Raw genomic sequence first — 17,404 nt, forward strand, 5'->3', positions numbered from 1 at the left:
GTTTCTGTAAATCAACCATAGTAGCTTAATAGATTAGCAACACATGATTTTCCCTTCCTAAAACCGAACTGCCTTCCTGTTGTCATACTGTGTTCTATCTGGGTTACCCAAACTCTTCATATCTGCTTTTCTAGTACATACAACACTGGTCAGTGATACTTGGTTGGTAGTTGTGTGGATTCTGTCTATTCCCTTTCATGAATAGTGGAACAATGTTTGCTTTCATCCAAATATCTGGCAGTTTACCTAAGGATTCCTTGAATATTAAATATAAAGGTCTGCTTAACTCTTCTGCACATTCATGTAGCATCCAACTACATGAATGTGCGGCAGTCTGACACCCACAACGCCCAGCTCATCAGATGGCGCGAAACCATGGAGGAGTTCACTTATGAAATCTCGTACTGCCCCGGCAAACTCCACACCAACGCGGATGTTCTCTCCCAGCTCCCCATCAATGCCGTCCAGCTGGAACCAGACTTCCTCCAACAGTGGCATCATCAGGAACGACCCCCTGGATCCCCCAGCATCTCTTCAAGAACCTATATCTTACCAGGGCGACCACCTGCTCACTCCATCCGGGCATATCATCCTAGCCCCTGACACCGCCCTTGACGCCCTCCAACAGCATTCACCTGGGCACGAAAAAACTCCTGCAGATCTTTAACGACACCTACTGGGCGACCAATCCCTTCACCATAGCCAAGGAGATTATCCAATCTTGCCGAGCATGTGCCTTGGGTAAGAACATCATCTGTACCGCCGGCCTATCAGGACACATTACCGCCCACAAACCTTGGCAGTTGTTGGCGATCGACATAGTGGGACCTCTATCCCCGAAATCAGGCTATCGGTACGTGATCACGTTCATTGATATGTACTCCAAATTCGTTGTAGCCTGCCCAGCGAAAGAACACCACGCTGTTGTAGTAGCTGACGCCCTGATTCGGCACATGTTTCCATACTTTGGTATCCCACTGGCAATCCACTACCAATAACGGGGCTAGGCCGGATTGAGCCTGTTTAGGTTTATATCCGAGAGGTGGTGGGGGTTTATTGCTCACGTAATGCCACTCGGGGATGAGTAAGACCGGTCACTTTCATCTTTAATGTCAGGACCAACTTGCCTAGCCCCGGGCTCCTAAAACACTCCTCATGGGGAAACACAGGATTAGCTGGAGAGAGAGAGAGAGAGAGAGAGAGAGAGAGAGAGAGAGAGAGAGAGAGAGAGAGAGAGAGAGAGAGAGAGAGAAGGAGGGGAGAGGGACAAAGAAGGATAAGGAGAGGTGATAATTATAGAGGGAGTAGATGGAGGGAGAGGGAAGGTGGTTAGTGCAGGAGTAGAAGGGAGTGCAGGGACTGGAGGATGGATGAAAGGTGTGAAGGGGATGTCAGTAAGGGAGGAGAGGATGGGAAGGAGAAGGACGGGGGATGGAGAAGCCAGGAGTAGGAGGGGATAAGGGTGGGGGAGCTGGAGGAGAGGGACGAGGAATAGAGAAAGAGTAGGAGGGGTAGGGGGGGGAGTTTGAGGAAGGAGAGGGACTGGGAATAGAGAAAGAGGAGGGGTGGCGGTGGGAGGGGGGGAGCTGGGGTGAGAAGAGGGACGAGGAATAGAGAAGAAAGGAGCGAGTAAGAGGGGGAACTGGAGGAAGGAGAGGGAGAGAGGATAGTGGAAAGGGAGTAGAAGGGGTTAGGGAGGGATAGAGAGGTGGGAGGGGCCGAACAGTGACGTCAGCGGGGCTTCCCAAGGTATCACATGAACTTAATGCCGCAGGTTGTGTCGTACTTAATAACTACAACACGTCCTTTATCATGTACCAACCGTCCGTAATCTTCGACGGATCTAGGATCAAGAATCGGGGCAGAATATCAAGATGGGAGGATACAAAAATGTGGAGAAGGATCCGTGGTCTGGAAACAAAGCTAGTGACTCTATCAGGGTTACCAACTAGTGTAAGAGGGTGTGCCGAGTATAAGCATCTGATATAATTTCCCGTCAGTCGAGCGCCGGCGAGGTGAGAGTTTCCGCGGGTAAAGTCGACACTTCCATTAAGTACTCGCTGATAAGGATTTAAATTTAAAGAGCGTTCCCTCTGAGCGGACAGCAATAGGTGTGGTGAAGCTTCCATCCTGACAGTCAGCAAGGTAGGGAGGAGCGGATGGTGAGGAGATCGACGTAAAAGGAATCTGCCTTGCATCGCTAAAAAATAGAAAGGGAAAATTTGTTCTATTCTAGTGCAAGCAGTTTTGTGAAATGATGCAGTTACACAGTGATTCACATATGACTTGTTTAATGAGTGAGTGTTGGATATGTGTACTGCTCGTAAATGTTGATATTCTTGTTGAGCTACCAAGTGCTGCTGCGGGGGTGAGACGTACCACTTGCGTAGGTTCATGGAAAGTTTAGGTGAACCAGTTAGGTGAAATAAGGTTGTATCCACGGCCTTTAACTGGTGAACTGAAGTACCCGTCTTTTGGACTGATAAACAAATAGCTACAGTAGACACATCCTGCAACCAACAGAACGCCTTATTATGAATCTCCAGAAAAATAATACAAGTAGTGCTTGCGTGTCCGTCTCTGGAATGATAAACAAAAACGCTGAACAGATCGAGAACGTTTTTTACGTAATACCATAAAGATAATAGGAATCGTGTTAGTGCATTCATCCTAAGGATGACAAACACGCATGACACATGCTTTACTATCGGCACTTTATAAAGATAATACCGTAGTTGTGTACGCTTTATGGCGTAATTCCACAAAGATATGCGTCAAGTAAGTGTATTTGTCGCCGAAAAAAAAAATCTACAACAACAACAACAATAACAACAATAATAATAATAATAATAATAATATAATAGTTATAATAATAAACAGTAAACACATCCCGCACTACTGATATGTCAACCAACAGAATGCTTTATCACATGACTATGAAGATAAATGTGAGTAGGATTATATGGACATTGCCTTGATATGAGTAGCTGTTTAGACGGGATGATGATGATGATGATGATTATGATGATAATAGTGCATGAGTGTCTCTGCGAACATTTAGTGAAACTGGCTACATTGATTACCGATGCTTCTGGCTAAGACTAAAAAAGTAACCACCGTTTTTTCTCCAGACACGACTTTGTCTTTTTAAAAAACGGAGGCACGGAAAGAATTTATGATCTCCTTTGCTGGTCTGTCCTTGTAGAAACAGTTCTGAGTTACGGCAGAGAATAACTTTTTTTTTTTTTTTTTTTTTTTTTTTAAGTCAGCGTCCAGTACCACATTCTCTGTCTTTTCCCTCATATCTTTCCGTTACCCCATTCAATACGTTGTGTTTCAACTCAGCGTTTATGCGCATTCTGCAGGTATATAATGCTTAACAATCTGAATACTAAGTTGCGTTGTTGGGGACGTGTGGGAGGTGATGACGCCTATCGTCCATTCACTTGATGTGTATTACAACCTTCAGGTGACCATACACTATGTGACAAGTCATATGCTTTCGTGTAATCCAGGACACTGTTTATTACTTGGGTGGTAACCATATTACCAAACACTCGCCTGGCGATCATATGAAATAAAGTGCTTCATTCGGATGGGGGCCGTAAAGGTTTCCATCCGAGGGTTATTTGGGATTTACTGCTGACATAATGCTATTTAGGGGCTAGTGAGGTTGGTCATTCTTGGCTTTAAGTGTCAGGAATGAGTAACCAAGCCCCGAACTCTTTCTCTACAGAATGCCACTTAGGGGCTGGCAAGGTTGGTCACCCGTGGCTTAATTGTCGGGAATGAGTAACCTAGCCCCGAAACTTTTCCTTCCTGGTAGGGCAAAAAATGATTGGGTAATAAATATATAGACAAAAATCGTGGTTGCATGAAATTCGATGAGTCTTAGTTATAAGCCAGGATTCAATTTCCTTAGTAATAAGTCAAAACTGACTACACTTGGCCATCAATTTAGCTAAAAGGGGGTAGGGATCTTTGGCTTCTTAGAAGAAACGCGCTATAAAGCTGGAAGCGAATGAAATTACGAAGCTGTAACTAAAACTGACTCAGATAAATTCGAAAAGCAAAACAGCCTCCACCCTTCCTTCATTCCCAACCTGTCATAATGTAACTTTCACTCAGGCTTTCTCGTTGTTCACGTCAGACCTTCACGCTAACGATTTTAATATATATTTTTTTTTTGCACGGTAAGGGGAACTTCACGGCCAACCATCATGTAACACACACACACACACACACACACACACACACACACACACACACACACACACACACACACACACACACACACACACACACACACACACACACACACACACACACACACAAGAAAAAGAAGGATACTCTCTGGCGTGCAAACAGAAATGAGAATACGGAAGACAGAACACAGTGCTGGCGGGGAGAATATATATATATATATATGTGTGTGTGTGTGTGTGTGTGTGTGTGTGTGTGTGTGTGTCCGACTCTGGGCATAGGCTTCACATCAGAGGGAACTGGGCCATTCTCAGCTTGAATAGTAAATTATGGGTACTCCAAACTTGAGGATAATTAGTTATGAAGTAGGAATAAGTGCCCTTGGTTAGAAGTCATATCAGCCTCCAGTCTGACTACTGTTGACCATCAGCCGAACCAAAGGGGTAACGGATCTTTGTCGGTGAATAAACGCATTATGGTCGGCAAACTTTTGTTCCTAATAATCGCGGTATGAACTTTCCAACCCTGATAGCCTACTCCATTTACGACCATAATCCATACTCATATTTCGGCAACGTGAAGGACACAATCCACAGATAAAAGGAAGTCAGGATTTTTTTTTTTTTTTTTTTTTTTTTTTTTTTTTACTACTGGTGATACTGCAGTTTTTGTTGGTGTGGATGTTTGATGGTGTTGTGCGTGATGTATCCCGTGTATGTGTGTGTGTGTGTGTGTGTGTGTGTGTGTGTGTGTGTGTGTGTGTGGAGGGTATTTGTGTATATGTGCGTAGGTGGGTGTATATGTGAATATGTGTGTGCGTGTATATGTATGCATGTATGTATGTGTGTGTGTGTGTGTGTGTGTGTGTGTGTGTGTGTGTGTGACAGGGCGTGACATCCTGCAGTGTAATGTGGGTCCCGTGCTTCAGTGACTCCCGCCCAGCTGCCTTCCTCTACACTGTAACTACGTCGCCCTCTCTACCTCCCATTTCCTCCATTCATTAACATTTTTTGGCTCATAGGACTCACTCTTGCCTTAATATTGTAGTCTGGTGGTGGCTAGAATAGAGTACTATAGTCCTGACCATAAGGGAATAGAATACTAGAGTTGTCCACGTACGAGTATTTTCAGTATATTTTGTTCAGGAGGGCAGAGGAAATATGAGAAAATGTATGTGTTTACTTCAATACGATGGTATCTAAAATGAGTTCTTAATGTCTTTAGCCGATTTTATTCAGCCTAGATGAGGCCTCTTTCCCTGAAAGGATAAATGAAGACTTTAACGCCTCCAGCTAAGTCTCTCATAAGCTGTATGAAGTAGTCCGAAGATGACAAGAATGACATTAAGAATATCGTCATCGGGGTGAACAGGCTTCAAATCAGGAACCCAACACTATTGAAAAAAAAAAAAAGTCTGCCCATGCGTATCTTTGATCGCGCAAGAAGACAGCCATGGGAGTGTTGAATGACGTCACCATAAATTGATCTGCTGATATGCCGGCGCCCGTATCTTGACTCCAGTGTAACTTACTCAGAATTAGCGCATATTGTGTGTAGCGTAACAATACACACCATCTAAGCCAAGTTTGTAGGGAAATTTGACCATGGGTATTGAATGTTTTCTTTGTTTACCTTTTTGGCTTTATGTGTGTCCTCATGATATTCGTTTTGCTATTCTCTTTGGTTACTTTTTTTTTTTTTTTTTGTCATCTAGCAATCCTTAGATGCTTAGAGGGGAATACGGATGGGGATGATGATGATGATGGTGATGGATGGTGATGATGATGGTAATAATGGTGATGATGATCGTTACATCAGCAATCGAACACCAACATTCAGAGGCACTAAGTTACTTAAGGAAAAGCCAGAATACTTATGAAGCAACAGATGACAGCTAAGATGACGGTAAATATGTAGTTAACCCGCAGGAGTGATATCCTCTCACGGGAGGAGGGGCGTATAGGAAAAAGTTGGCGGGGTTGAGCAGGATTGTTGCGGTGTAGTATGCTGGCGTAAGGACGGGAGGAGAAAAGTATCACAGTTACACTGCGCAAGGGACAAAGACGGTCAAGGGTTCCTGAGTCCACCACAGAGACATGGGTGAGGAGGATAAGAACACAACGCGTCAGTGACCTACACAGGAATATAAGAAAGCTGGCGTAATATTTTTGCGATTGTGAGGAGGAGAGGAACATAATGAGACAGTAAACGAAGGGAAATTACACTGGCGCAATATTTTGTGCCGGAAGCTACGCAGATAAACATATTGGTGTAGTATTTGGCGCCCGTGAGGAGGGTAGGGACATAGCGCGTCAAAGCATTAGAGAGAAAGATATACAGGATTGACATAATATTCAGCGCTTGTGAGGAGCTTAAGAACGCAACGCGTTAGGACCTCTGTAAAAAATAATATATATATATTTTTTAAACGACGGAAAATGAATTAAAGAAACAAAGAATGGGGGTTTACTGTTTTGAGCTTGAGAGCAGGGCAGAAATATGACAGGATTGGAAAAAAATAAAAAATAATTGCTTTGTATTTTTTTAGAGCTGTAACAATGTGACATTACAGGAAACGATAGTTTTTATTTATTTATTTATTTGTAATTTGCATGGGTGGAGGGTCGGGACAGAACGTGACTGGGAAGTGTAGCTGCTAACGTAAAAAAAAAAAAAAAAAAAAAAAGATAATAAGACAACGAGTGATGATTTTCGAAATCTGTTAGTTCGATTTATAGAGTCCATTAAGCATTTCACAATATCATAATATTTGACTAAAACGAGTATTGATACTGTTGTCCACAGATGTATGTGGAAATATAGAATTTTGCTCTTGAGATAGTCTATCTATCTATCTATCTATTGCCAGACGCCTCAATCCCGTTTGGGGTGGCCACAAACAAATCGCCTCCAAGTCGCCCTGTCCCCCGCCATTTCACTCCCCTGCTCCCAACTCACACCCCCCTCTCTCATATACCTCTCCACCCCATCCCTCCATCTCATCCTCGGCCTCCCCCTCCCTCTTCCCCCCTCCACCTCACTCACATACACTCTCTTCGTCAGTCTTTCACCCTCCATCCTCTCCACATGGCCAAACCACCTCAGTGTGTTCCTCATAACGCTTCCTATCACATCCACATCAACACCACAACGCTCCTTTATATCCTCATTTGTCAGCCTGTCTCTCCATGTGACTCCACAGGCTCCTCTTAAATAACTCATTTCCACTGCTCTCACTCTTGACTTGTGTCCTTCCAACAACGTCCAAGCTTCACTTCCATACGTTAGAGTTGGTATCGCAATACTGTCATGTAGTAACTTTTTCACTTCCATGCTCACTTCCCTGTTTCTTATCACTGCTTTCAAAGAACCAGCAACCTTTCTTCCCTGCTGTACCCTTTCAAGCACTTCACCCTCCAAACCTCCATCCTTACTCATCACACTACCCAAGTACTTAAACGTACCGGTACTTACATTTTCCAATTCCTCACCATCCAACCTCGCTGTACATTCACTGACTTCACCTCTCTCAAAGACCATCACTTTACTCTTCCCTACATTCACCTTTAGATTCCGTTTCTTACACACTCTCTCAAACTCATCCACCAAGCCTTGCAGCTCCCCTTCGTCTTCACTCAACAATACAGTATCATCTGCAAACAACAGTACAGGGAGTTTCCAAACACTATCCTCTCTCACCAGGGCCACTCCAACATCCACTACCCTACCTTGTACCTCTTTTATTACCCCATCCATGTACAGATTGAACAACCGTGGAGACATGACACATCCCTGTTTCAACCCAACTTTCAAAGAGAAAAATTCACTTAGTTCACCATCCACACGCACTGCAGCCTTCGCACCATCGTACATACTCTTCACAGCATTCAACAACTTCCCATCTACTCCATATATTCTTAACACTTTCCACAATCCTAGTCTATCCACCCTGTCATATGCTTTCTCCAAATCCATGAAAGCCGCATACAACTTCTTTCCCTTCTCTAGAGACTTTTCCACTAAAGATCTGAGAATGAATATCTGATCTTCTGGTATAAAAAAAAACAATACCGACGATTTTTAATTAGCATGGATGTAGAAGAGAAGGGATGTGACATGAAGAGTACAGATTGGAATGGGATGCCGGATGATAGATAATGAGAGCTCAGTGAAGGGGAGAGCGAAGGCTTCGTAGTCATGGTACAAAAAACGATTCCAGGGATTTTTTTTTTCTTCAAGACAGGTAAGAAGTTTTCCTATTTTTGTGCTTATTCATTCCATTTTTCTGGATCCCCTCTTACCCCGTCTCTAGGTAAAAAAAAAAAAGTCATAAAGATGATGATAAGCAGAGAGGGAGGTCAATGAACGGATGTGGATGTAGGAGGATAGGTAGAGAGAGAGAGAGAGAGAGAGAGAGAGAGAGAGAGAGAGAGAGAGAGAGAGAGAGACAGACAGACAGACAGACAGAGAGAAGTGGGTGAAGGACAAAGGGAAGGTTAGTCATGTTTGATGGTCGCTTGTTATGACTGTGATGTATGTATACTGTATATGCTTACATTTTTTTTAGCGGCTATGTAGATAATTTTGCTGTGTTCTGCCTCAGTCAGAAAGTAAAATAAATGAATAAATTACTAAGTAATTCAGTGAGAAGAAGGTATGAGTATACATTTTTTAAGTAATTTTAAAATTTTAGGGTCGTAACCTGTGGAAGAGAAGGCTTCATAATACTTCCTTAGAGATTTAATTGAATTATACTATAGCATTCTCTTGTGTGCCGCTAGTGTTCATTATCAGCAAAATTTGCATCATTATTATACAAGAGGATATTGGGGTGTAATGTGCAGAACAAACAGTTAGGAAAAGGGTTACGAGATTTCCAAAGTCACTTAAATACAAGTCTCAGTTTGAAAGCAAAGTACATTTAGGTGTTGGTGATTATTAAAGCTTCAGTTTTTTTTTCCACACACGCGGAACCACTGACTTATGTAGTGAAACTGAGCAGTGACTGTCTGTTTGCCATGACTGGCTGAAGTCGTGACTTGTTGTGATGATGACTGGCTGTGGGGACGATTGGGTCCGTGATGATCAATTGTTATGGTGCCCAGAAAGTTTGTGAGCTAAGATTGAGGTGCACCAACAGACTTATTTTACTCCCTGTCGGAACTCTTACCGTAATTTATTTCTGCAAGAGAGACAAGGAGAGTTTAGAGTCATATGTCTCTTGAGCTTTCTGCAAGAACATTTGAGTGGGAATTTTATAATTTTCTTTTTTCTTTCTTTTTTTCTTTTCTTTTGCAAGGAAGGTCAAAGAATATACTGACAGATGGGGGCGTGTTATTTATTCAGCTTAAGGGAGATTTTTCATAGTATGGGGTTAACTTACATTTTTGTTGTGTCTTATTCATTCTATTTATCTTATCCAAATGGTGCGTGTGTAGGTGTTGGTGGTGGTGGCTTATGAGTCTATAGTTATATTCTAGTATGCGCCAGACGAGCTGATTCACCTATTATAACGAATTCCATACGTTCTCTCTCTCTCTCTCTCTCTCTCTCTCTCTCTCTCTCTCTCTCGTGCAGATGTTGGTGTTCCGATGTCCCTATAATTTTGTTCCCAGTACACAATTATATACACATTCATTATTTTATTTTTTCGCCCCTTGTCCAGTAGTGCCTGTGATGATGTTTTAATAATGCTATGCATATTACCAGCAGAATAACTTTTTCTCCTTTTTGATCAGATAGTGTTATGTCTATCATTTTAATCTTATTACCGGCAGACGACTTCATTCCGATTTCTTTATGTATTATTATTATTATTATTATTATTATTATTATTATTTTCATCATCATCATAATTTTCATTTTATTATTATTATTATTATTATCATTATTATTACTGTTATTATATTATTATTATTATTATTATTATTATCATCATCATCATTATTACTGTTATTATCCATCCATCCATCCATCACTCAATCCTATGCCGCCCCATGAGGAGCGTAGAAGCCCGGGGCTAGGCAAGTTGGTCCTGACATTGATGATGAGAGCGACCAGCCTCACTCATCCCTGAGTGGCCTTATGTGAGCAATAAATTATTACTATTATTATTATTATTATTATTATTTTTATTATTATCATATTCACTTGTTTTTTAATTTATTTTTTCAGATGGTACGCATTTTATTGGTATTAGTGGCTGTGGCTGTTGGTGCGTGCCTGGGGCTGTCTGGGCCTCAAGTCAGCCCCACCCCGCGGTTCTTGGCCAGGCGTCAGGCACCGATTAAAGTGGGTGATCTCGTACAGGAGGTGAGTTACCCATCCCACTCATGTAGCTCCTTCCATTTCCTTCTCACTTCATAGTTAGCCCCTCCTCTTATTAAGCCCCTTCGTCAGTCAATCCCCCAGACAGCCCCCCATCCCTCCTCACTCAGCCCCTCACCCCTTAAGCTCCTTCCTCCTCTATCAGCCCTTTTTCCCCTGTTAGCCCCCTTCCCTCCTCAGTCAGCATTCACATCCATTAGCCTCTTCCCTTTCCAGTTAGCCGCTTCCCTTTCAAGCAACCTCCCTCCATCCCTTAACTCCTCAAATCCTCCTTCTATCATTGTCGTATCTCTTTTATCGTCTGTCATTTTCATTATCATCGTTTTTATCGTTATTTTCGAACTCCATAATCACAATTTTCTTCCGTCGCCAGTCTCCCTCATATCCTCATTTCTCTTATCTTTTATATTTTGCATGCGCGCGCATTCATGTGTGTGTGTGTGTGTGTGTGTGTGTGTGTGTGTGTGTGTAGGCATCTTTAATTCGTTAACTTCAATTTGGCTTAGATTTTCTTAAATTTGCAACTTATCTCATGTGGTTCAGTGGCAAAATGAGACAATACTGTGGCTGTACATCCTCCCTATGGCCGTTCTTCGTGACTAGCACCATTTATAGTGTTAATCTCTTGTTTCAGCTCAAGATTCAAAGTGAAGAAATAGCAGAGTTCGGCCAAACTAAAGTGGGCAGAGTATATTACTGTTGTGTTGATTTTTGCAGTTCGGGCTGGACCTGTCATCTGAGGTGCAGGCAGACGGCAATCTGGTGTTATCACCGCTAAGCGTGGCGGTACTGTTGGCCTCACTCATGCTGGGTACTGAGGGCTTAGCCAACCAACAGCTGCAGGAAGTGCTCTACCTGCCCCCCGGCGTAAGCGAAGGCCGTGTCCATACCCGCTTCCAGGAGCTGCTGGCCAACATCACACGGACCCACCCACAGGTCACTGTCAACGTGGCCAATGGACTCTTCCTTCAGGGGGGCGTGCAGGTGCAGAGCCAGTACTCCAACCTGGCACGGCGGTACTACGGCACCGAGGTACGAACAGTCAACTTTAGACGCCCCATTGCCACAGCCACTGTGAACCGGTGGGTACGAGACAAGACAGAGGGCCTTATACCTCGCCTTCTGACTGAACCGCTTAGTCCCCAAACCACTTTCTTTGCCGCCAACACCGTGTTCTTCAACGGCACCTGGGAGACGCCATTCTTACCTCAGGACACCCAGGATGACACCTTCCATACGGTGACAGGTCCCGTGCAGGTGGCCATGATGAACGCCGTGATGCCCGTGTCTTTTGTTGACATTCCCGAGATGAATGCCCACATGATTGCCCTTCCTTACATGGGTCACCAGTTGGCCATGTATATCCTAATGCGGAAGGACTCTGTGCCAAGGAGCTCTCAGGATTTACTGAACCTGGAATACAGCTTGGATGCCCGCACCCTGGACCTTCTAATAAACAACATGACACAGCTCGACATGTCCGTGTCCCTACCTAGAATGCGCCTCACGTACAGGACCAGCCTCACCAACGCACTTAAAGGCTTGGGCGTGACTGCCATCTTCAGCCCCCAGCTGGCAGGGTTCCACCGGCTGACTGTGCAGGAGCCGGTGTGGGTGGAGGAAGTGGTGCACGAAGCGGTGGTGGAGGTGACGGAGAAGGGCACCACCGCTGCCGCTGCCACCGGGGCTGGACTTAACCGCATCGCCGTCAACAAAGCCTTCAGGGTGGACCGGCCCGCCATTTTCTTCATCCGGGACACAGTTACTGGTGTGCCGCTGTTCTGGGGTCGTGTTGTCAGACCGGAACCACTCCCTCGTTCCGGGTAATTTTAATTCCTGCCCCAGGTAACTCTCTAGTTAAATTCAGTTATTGCTTCTTAGTAAACCAGTCAGTCCGAGTTTCTTAACACTGAAGATGAAATCAGACGTATGGCCATTTTTTGATGGTATAGGAGACTTTATAGTGCATCTTTACACCTGGCTTTGTCTTGGATCTTGTGTATATCTGTTTGATATCGACGTAGTATCAGTATCATACAAAAGGATTATCAAGGTGAGATATCCAAAATAAATCGCCGAGGAAAGGGTGCCATGAGAGAATGTTGAGGTGTAACATGAAAGTAATCGCTAAGAAAATTGTGCTGCGTAGCTAGCAATGGCACCTAAATCATGGCACTATATCCGAGGCTTTAGTGTGAAGAGGCCTTTAATTTTCTCACCTTTCTCCCCCTCGTACAGCTCATTGCCGTCCGTGGCAAGGTGCACAGCACTGCTAATGGACAAAATAATAATAATAATAATAATAATAATAATAACAATAGAACTGGAGCTGCCTCTGTTAAACCTTTCAATCTGGTGGTGTTTTTTTCGTGCTATCTCCAGGGTACTTTGTTCAGCTAAGGATAGACTTTCCGAACTGGTGGGGTTGGATACGGCGGGAAAAAAAAAATATTACAGATCCTTCCCAAGCAAAATAAAATGTCTGGAGACGGCAAGAATAAAGTAAAAAACACGTCCTAAGATAGAAAGATTTAAGTGTGAATGCGACTACAAAGTAGAATTTTATTTATAATTATGTATGTAAACGCACATAAGGAATAAAAACTTACAAAAGACAACTCACTCTTGAAAATTGACCTCTATTTGATATAGTGCAGTATTTTTATTTTATTTATAGTTATTATACCCGTAAGCGAAATAAATAGTTGCAGAATAATACCACTGATTAATCGTTCAGTTAGAGCCATATGAGTACACAATTATGTAAGTTAACTGAAGTAGCTAGAATCTACATTATAGAACATACGTATATGTATGTATAATGATGGCCGGCAAAACTAAACAAGGGTTGGCGCTTCAGAAAAGTACTCTCTCTGGTTTCACTGATACACACACATACACACACACACACACACACACACACACACACACACACACACACACAGTTTCAGTTTTTATTACTGTTACGATACAAGCAGTAGAGAAATTATCAAAAAATTAGATAAAAGTCCTCAGTTGTGGACATGTAATACCTTAGCTTTTGTGGTGTGTTGTTTTCAGAGCGCATCAGCAGAGCTGCCCACCAGAGGACAACACTAGCAAAAAGCCACACAACACTGACCTGGCCAACAATGGCCCGGTCCTCTCTATAGTAGAGGAAATCGTAGCAAAGCAAAGGTGTGTTGTTACTGTGTTGATAATTTCTCCACTACCTGTATTCTAAAATTAATAGGAATTCATTACGGAACAGCCACAGGCAAAGAAAAAAATGTACAGTACTGTTCTGGAGAATGTCCACCCTTTGTTTATGTGACGTCTCAGTCGCTTGCTAGGAGTGTGTGTTTGTTTGTGTTTCTTAGACCCTATTCGTGTATGGCTCTTGAACTATGTACCGATATTCAGGACAGTACATAGTATTCTGTTTTAGGTTTGTGCTTTCAATATGTTATTTATGAGCGGGCAAACGTGGATGGGCTCGACTGCATCTGGACTCCTCTATTTTTGCAGGTTTGTGGCTGTTAGTGGTTAGCCAGTTCATATTAAACCTGTTTCCGTATAAAAGAATCCGGATTAGGCAGGTTTTACTATCTGTCTACCCTCCTATCTATCTCTCTGTCTACCTATACAGTATATTTATCTGTTTAACTTTTTCTGTCTCTAACCATCTATAGTCTATACAGGTTTTTATAAGTAAAATTTTACCACACGGGTGCAAGGATTCCAACTGTCAACTTACAGTCCCAGGATCTTCTGGAAAGTAATTATAGTATAGTATATAAAACACAGATGGTTCAGTACCTTTTCATTTTAGACAGCAAAAAATGGACGGGAAAAACAAAATATACCAGTGTTGGGGTATTTAAGGAAGCCGCCAGTTCGCCTTCGGAAGCATGTTCACCGACGTTCTCTTCAGCTGGAGGAACTTGGTTACCAACGATCTTGCCGACCTGGCTCGGCAGTTCATCAAGCACTCAGCTATAGAAAACCTAACGATTCAACCAAACCTGCTTCAGAACAGGTCACTCCTTTATTCTTCTGTATCTGGGTAGCTCAAGCTATGACTGAAAATTCCATCTGGTCAGGGCCGAGGAGAGGAGGAGGGGGGCAGCTGGGGACGATCCCCGGGGCCCGCCCCCTCCAAGATAATGTTAAGAGGGAGGACAGTATTGCATGTATCATGTATTAAATGAATGGAGTGTAATTTACATTTATAAAGTACTGCAAGGATACATGACAAATGACAGTAAACTTTAATGTATTCATTTGTTTGCTTCCATTAAAAAATAGTTTCATTTACATTACATAATATACCATAATTTGTTTGTAGTTATTGTTTTTTTTAGAGAGGGAGGGGAACGTGCCATGGCGCACCAGGATTCTTTTTGCTGTACATCAATGTGCCATGACAAACTGGTTAGAGAGCAGTCTTGACGTGAGTTAGACTTCGAGTATATATAACATTCAGCACAGTTTTCAAGGGGAAGGTGGGGGGAGGTTGTCGATGGTCTTGTCCTGGGCCTGGTAATGGCTGTCGGTGGCCCTGCATATGGTTGCCAAAGATATTGCTCCTAAACTAGCCACGATATGACTGCCAAGCTGACTCGTAAGCAACAGGATTATGTCCACCTGGGACAAGTGTGTGTGTGTGTGTGTGTGTGTGTGTGTGTGTGTGTGTGTTTGTGTGTGTGTGTGTCCTAAACTAGCCACGATATGACTGCCAAGTTAACTCGTAAGCAACAGGATTATGTCCACCTGGGACAAGTGTGTGTGTGTTAGTTCATTCATCCTTAAACAACCCAAGTATTTTACTCCAGTACTATCTTCCAACAGACTCTAGACGATTGTGTTCAGTAGAGAGTGAGTCACAGTAGCCTTAGTGTTATTCCAGTTAACTCCAGAATATTTCATTCATTTGTGAAAGAGTGTAAGAGCCTAAGAGTGTTAATGTTGCCACCATTATCTCTCATGATGGAGACGACTCTGGTATTTTATTGCAGTTGTCGTTAGACGGTTTTACTCAGCTTAGAGTCTTAAGAACCTGAGGGTGGTGCCCGTTCGATTGATGCACCTAACCCATTTATTCCCGAATCGCAGTTTTACCAGATGATTTTCTTAATTTGTTACTATCGATGCCTTGTCCTAACTTCATTTTTGGAAGAATAAGAATCTTTGCATGGACTAGTCTTAATTGCCATAACTGACAGTCTTTGTTACCTCTGTGGATTTTACGAATTATGCCCTTAGAGACCGTATTTCATGAAATACCTGTATGAATGAATTTTCCCTACGTGGCGTATAGACGAATAATTTCATGAAACAAAAACATCTTGCTCAATTCATCAAATATAATATACACAATTCAGTCGATTGCACATAGCGTACGAGGTGTGATAAAAAAATTTCTGATAATGGTTGGCAAACTCAGATTTATTGAAACCTAGATACATCTTTTACTTATCCTCTACAGAGTACTCCCCTCTTGCATCCACACACTTTAAACGTTCCTACCACTGATGTAACCATCGCTGGAACTCTTCTTCCTTAATGTTCTTCAGTATGCTTGTTGTTCCATGTTGGATGTATCCAGCCTTGTCAAAACGATGTCCTTTCACCATTAGCTTCAGTCAGGAAGGCAGCCGGAAGCTGCACAGTAGCCTACTGTCAGGCGAATTAAGTGGATGTGGGTATCATACTTTATATATATATATATATATATATATATATATATATATATATATATATATATATATATATTCTCGACCAAAAACTTCTAGGTAACTAACATTAGCTATGTAGCGTGAAGCATTGTTTTGGTGAGACAGCCATCAATCATTCCACTTCTCAGGTTGTTTGCTTCTCTCTACTTTTCGCAGATGTTTCAGAATTTCCTGATATATATGCATTAAAGACGTACGTATGGGGAAAATTCTGTGTGCAGAAACCCTTCTATATATGTAAAAAAAAAAAAAAAAAATGTAAGCAGCATGACCGCTTGTGATTTTGACTTAGGAGCTTTGTGGGATTTCTGACTTTGGTTTCTGCATCTGGAAGCTGTCTTTTGGTCTCTGGATCATATTCTTAATCTCAGTTTCCATCTCATGATATGACCTTGTATAAAAACGTTGGATGCGATGTACATCAGTTAGGCTGATGAAAGAAATAACACAATGCTTCTTTTGGTCATCAGTGCGGGTATGTAGCGGTGAAAATTGATGGAAGGCGAGTTCCATCACCAAAATTTTGCCCTTACTACACTGCGCTGGCGCATGCTATCGTGCTTTCTGTTGATGTATGGCAACTATAGAAGAGTGGCTCTTGCACGACAAGCGGCGGCGCATAGCCTATCACTGTCCACTGACAGATTAGTGAGACCATTATCTTAGCTATTTGATCACGCCTTGTATATATATATATATATATATATATATATATATATATATATATATATATATATATATATATATATATATATATATATAGGGTACAGTGGTAGAGTGTGCGTTTCGCACGCTGGTGAGCGCGGGTTCGCCTCCCGCCTGAGTTGTAAAAACTTTGGGAAGCCTTCACCAAGCCACTTGCTACTTTGGCGGACACAAGGGGTGCTGTGGTTGAACCAGTGCCGCATACTAGTATGCTTGCACCCAATCGACTTAAGGCGGGCCGATTACACTTGGTTCACAGACTACACACACATCCAAAGCCACTACAATCACACTCACAAGCACTTCTCACCCTAGTCTCTACCAAACAGCCTAAGCCACTGGGAAGATATACATTGGCTGTATCGTCCCTGCTTCGGTAGGGATAGGCCGGTCCTGCAGTGGATATCAACGGCTGATGATATATATATATATATATATATATATATATATAT

General features: G+C 42.6%; 1 protein-coding gene across 2 annotated transcripts; it reads left to right on the plus strand.

The window, feature by feature from the left end:
- Positions 1-2,016: 2,016 nt before the first annotated feature.
- Positions 2,017-12,981, plus strand: LOC145392399 (intracellular coagulation inhibitor 1-like). Of its 2 annotated transcripts, none has more exons than XM_080266806.1 (3): positions 2,017-2,145; positions 10,378-10,515; positions 11,248-12,981. In XM_080266806.1, the coding sequence occupies exons 2-3, from the start codon at positions 10,378-10,380 to the stop codon at positions 12,355-12,357; spliced, it is 1,248 nt and encodes a 415-aa protein (XP_080122932.1). In that variant the 5' UTR covers positions 2,017-2,145; the 3' UTR covers positions 12,358-12,981. The 2 variants fall into 2 exon arrangements, with proteins under 2 accessions (XP_080122932.1, XP_080122931.1); XM_080266805.1 differs by lacking the exon at positions 2,017-2,145 and adding an exon at positions 2,725-2,778.
- The last annotated feature ends 4,423 nt before the right edge of the window (positions 12,982-17,404 follow it).

This window comes from Coenobita brevimanus, chromosome 22 (genome assembly GCF_032717465.1).
Source record: "Coenobita brevimanus isolate Jiangsu-jjx chromosome 22, ASM3271746v2, whole genome shotgun sequence".
NCBI lineage: Eukaryota > Metazoa > Arthropoda > Malacostraca > Decapoda > Coenobitidae > Coenobita > Coenobita brevimanus.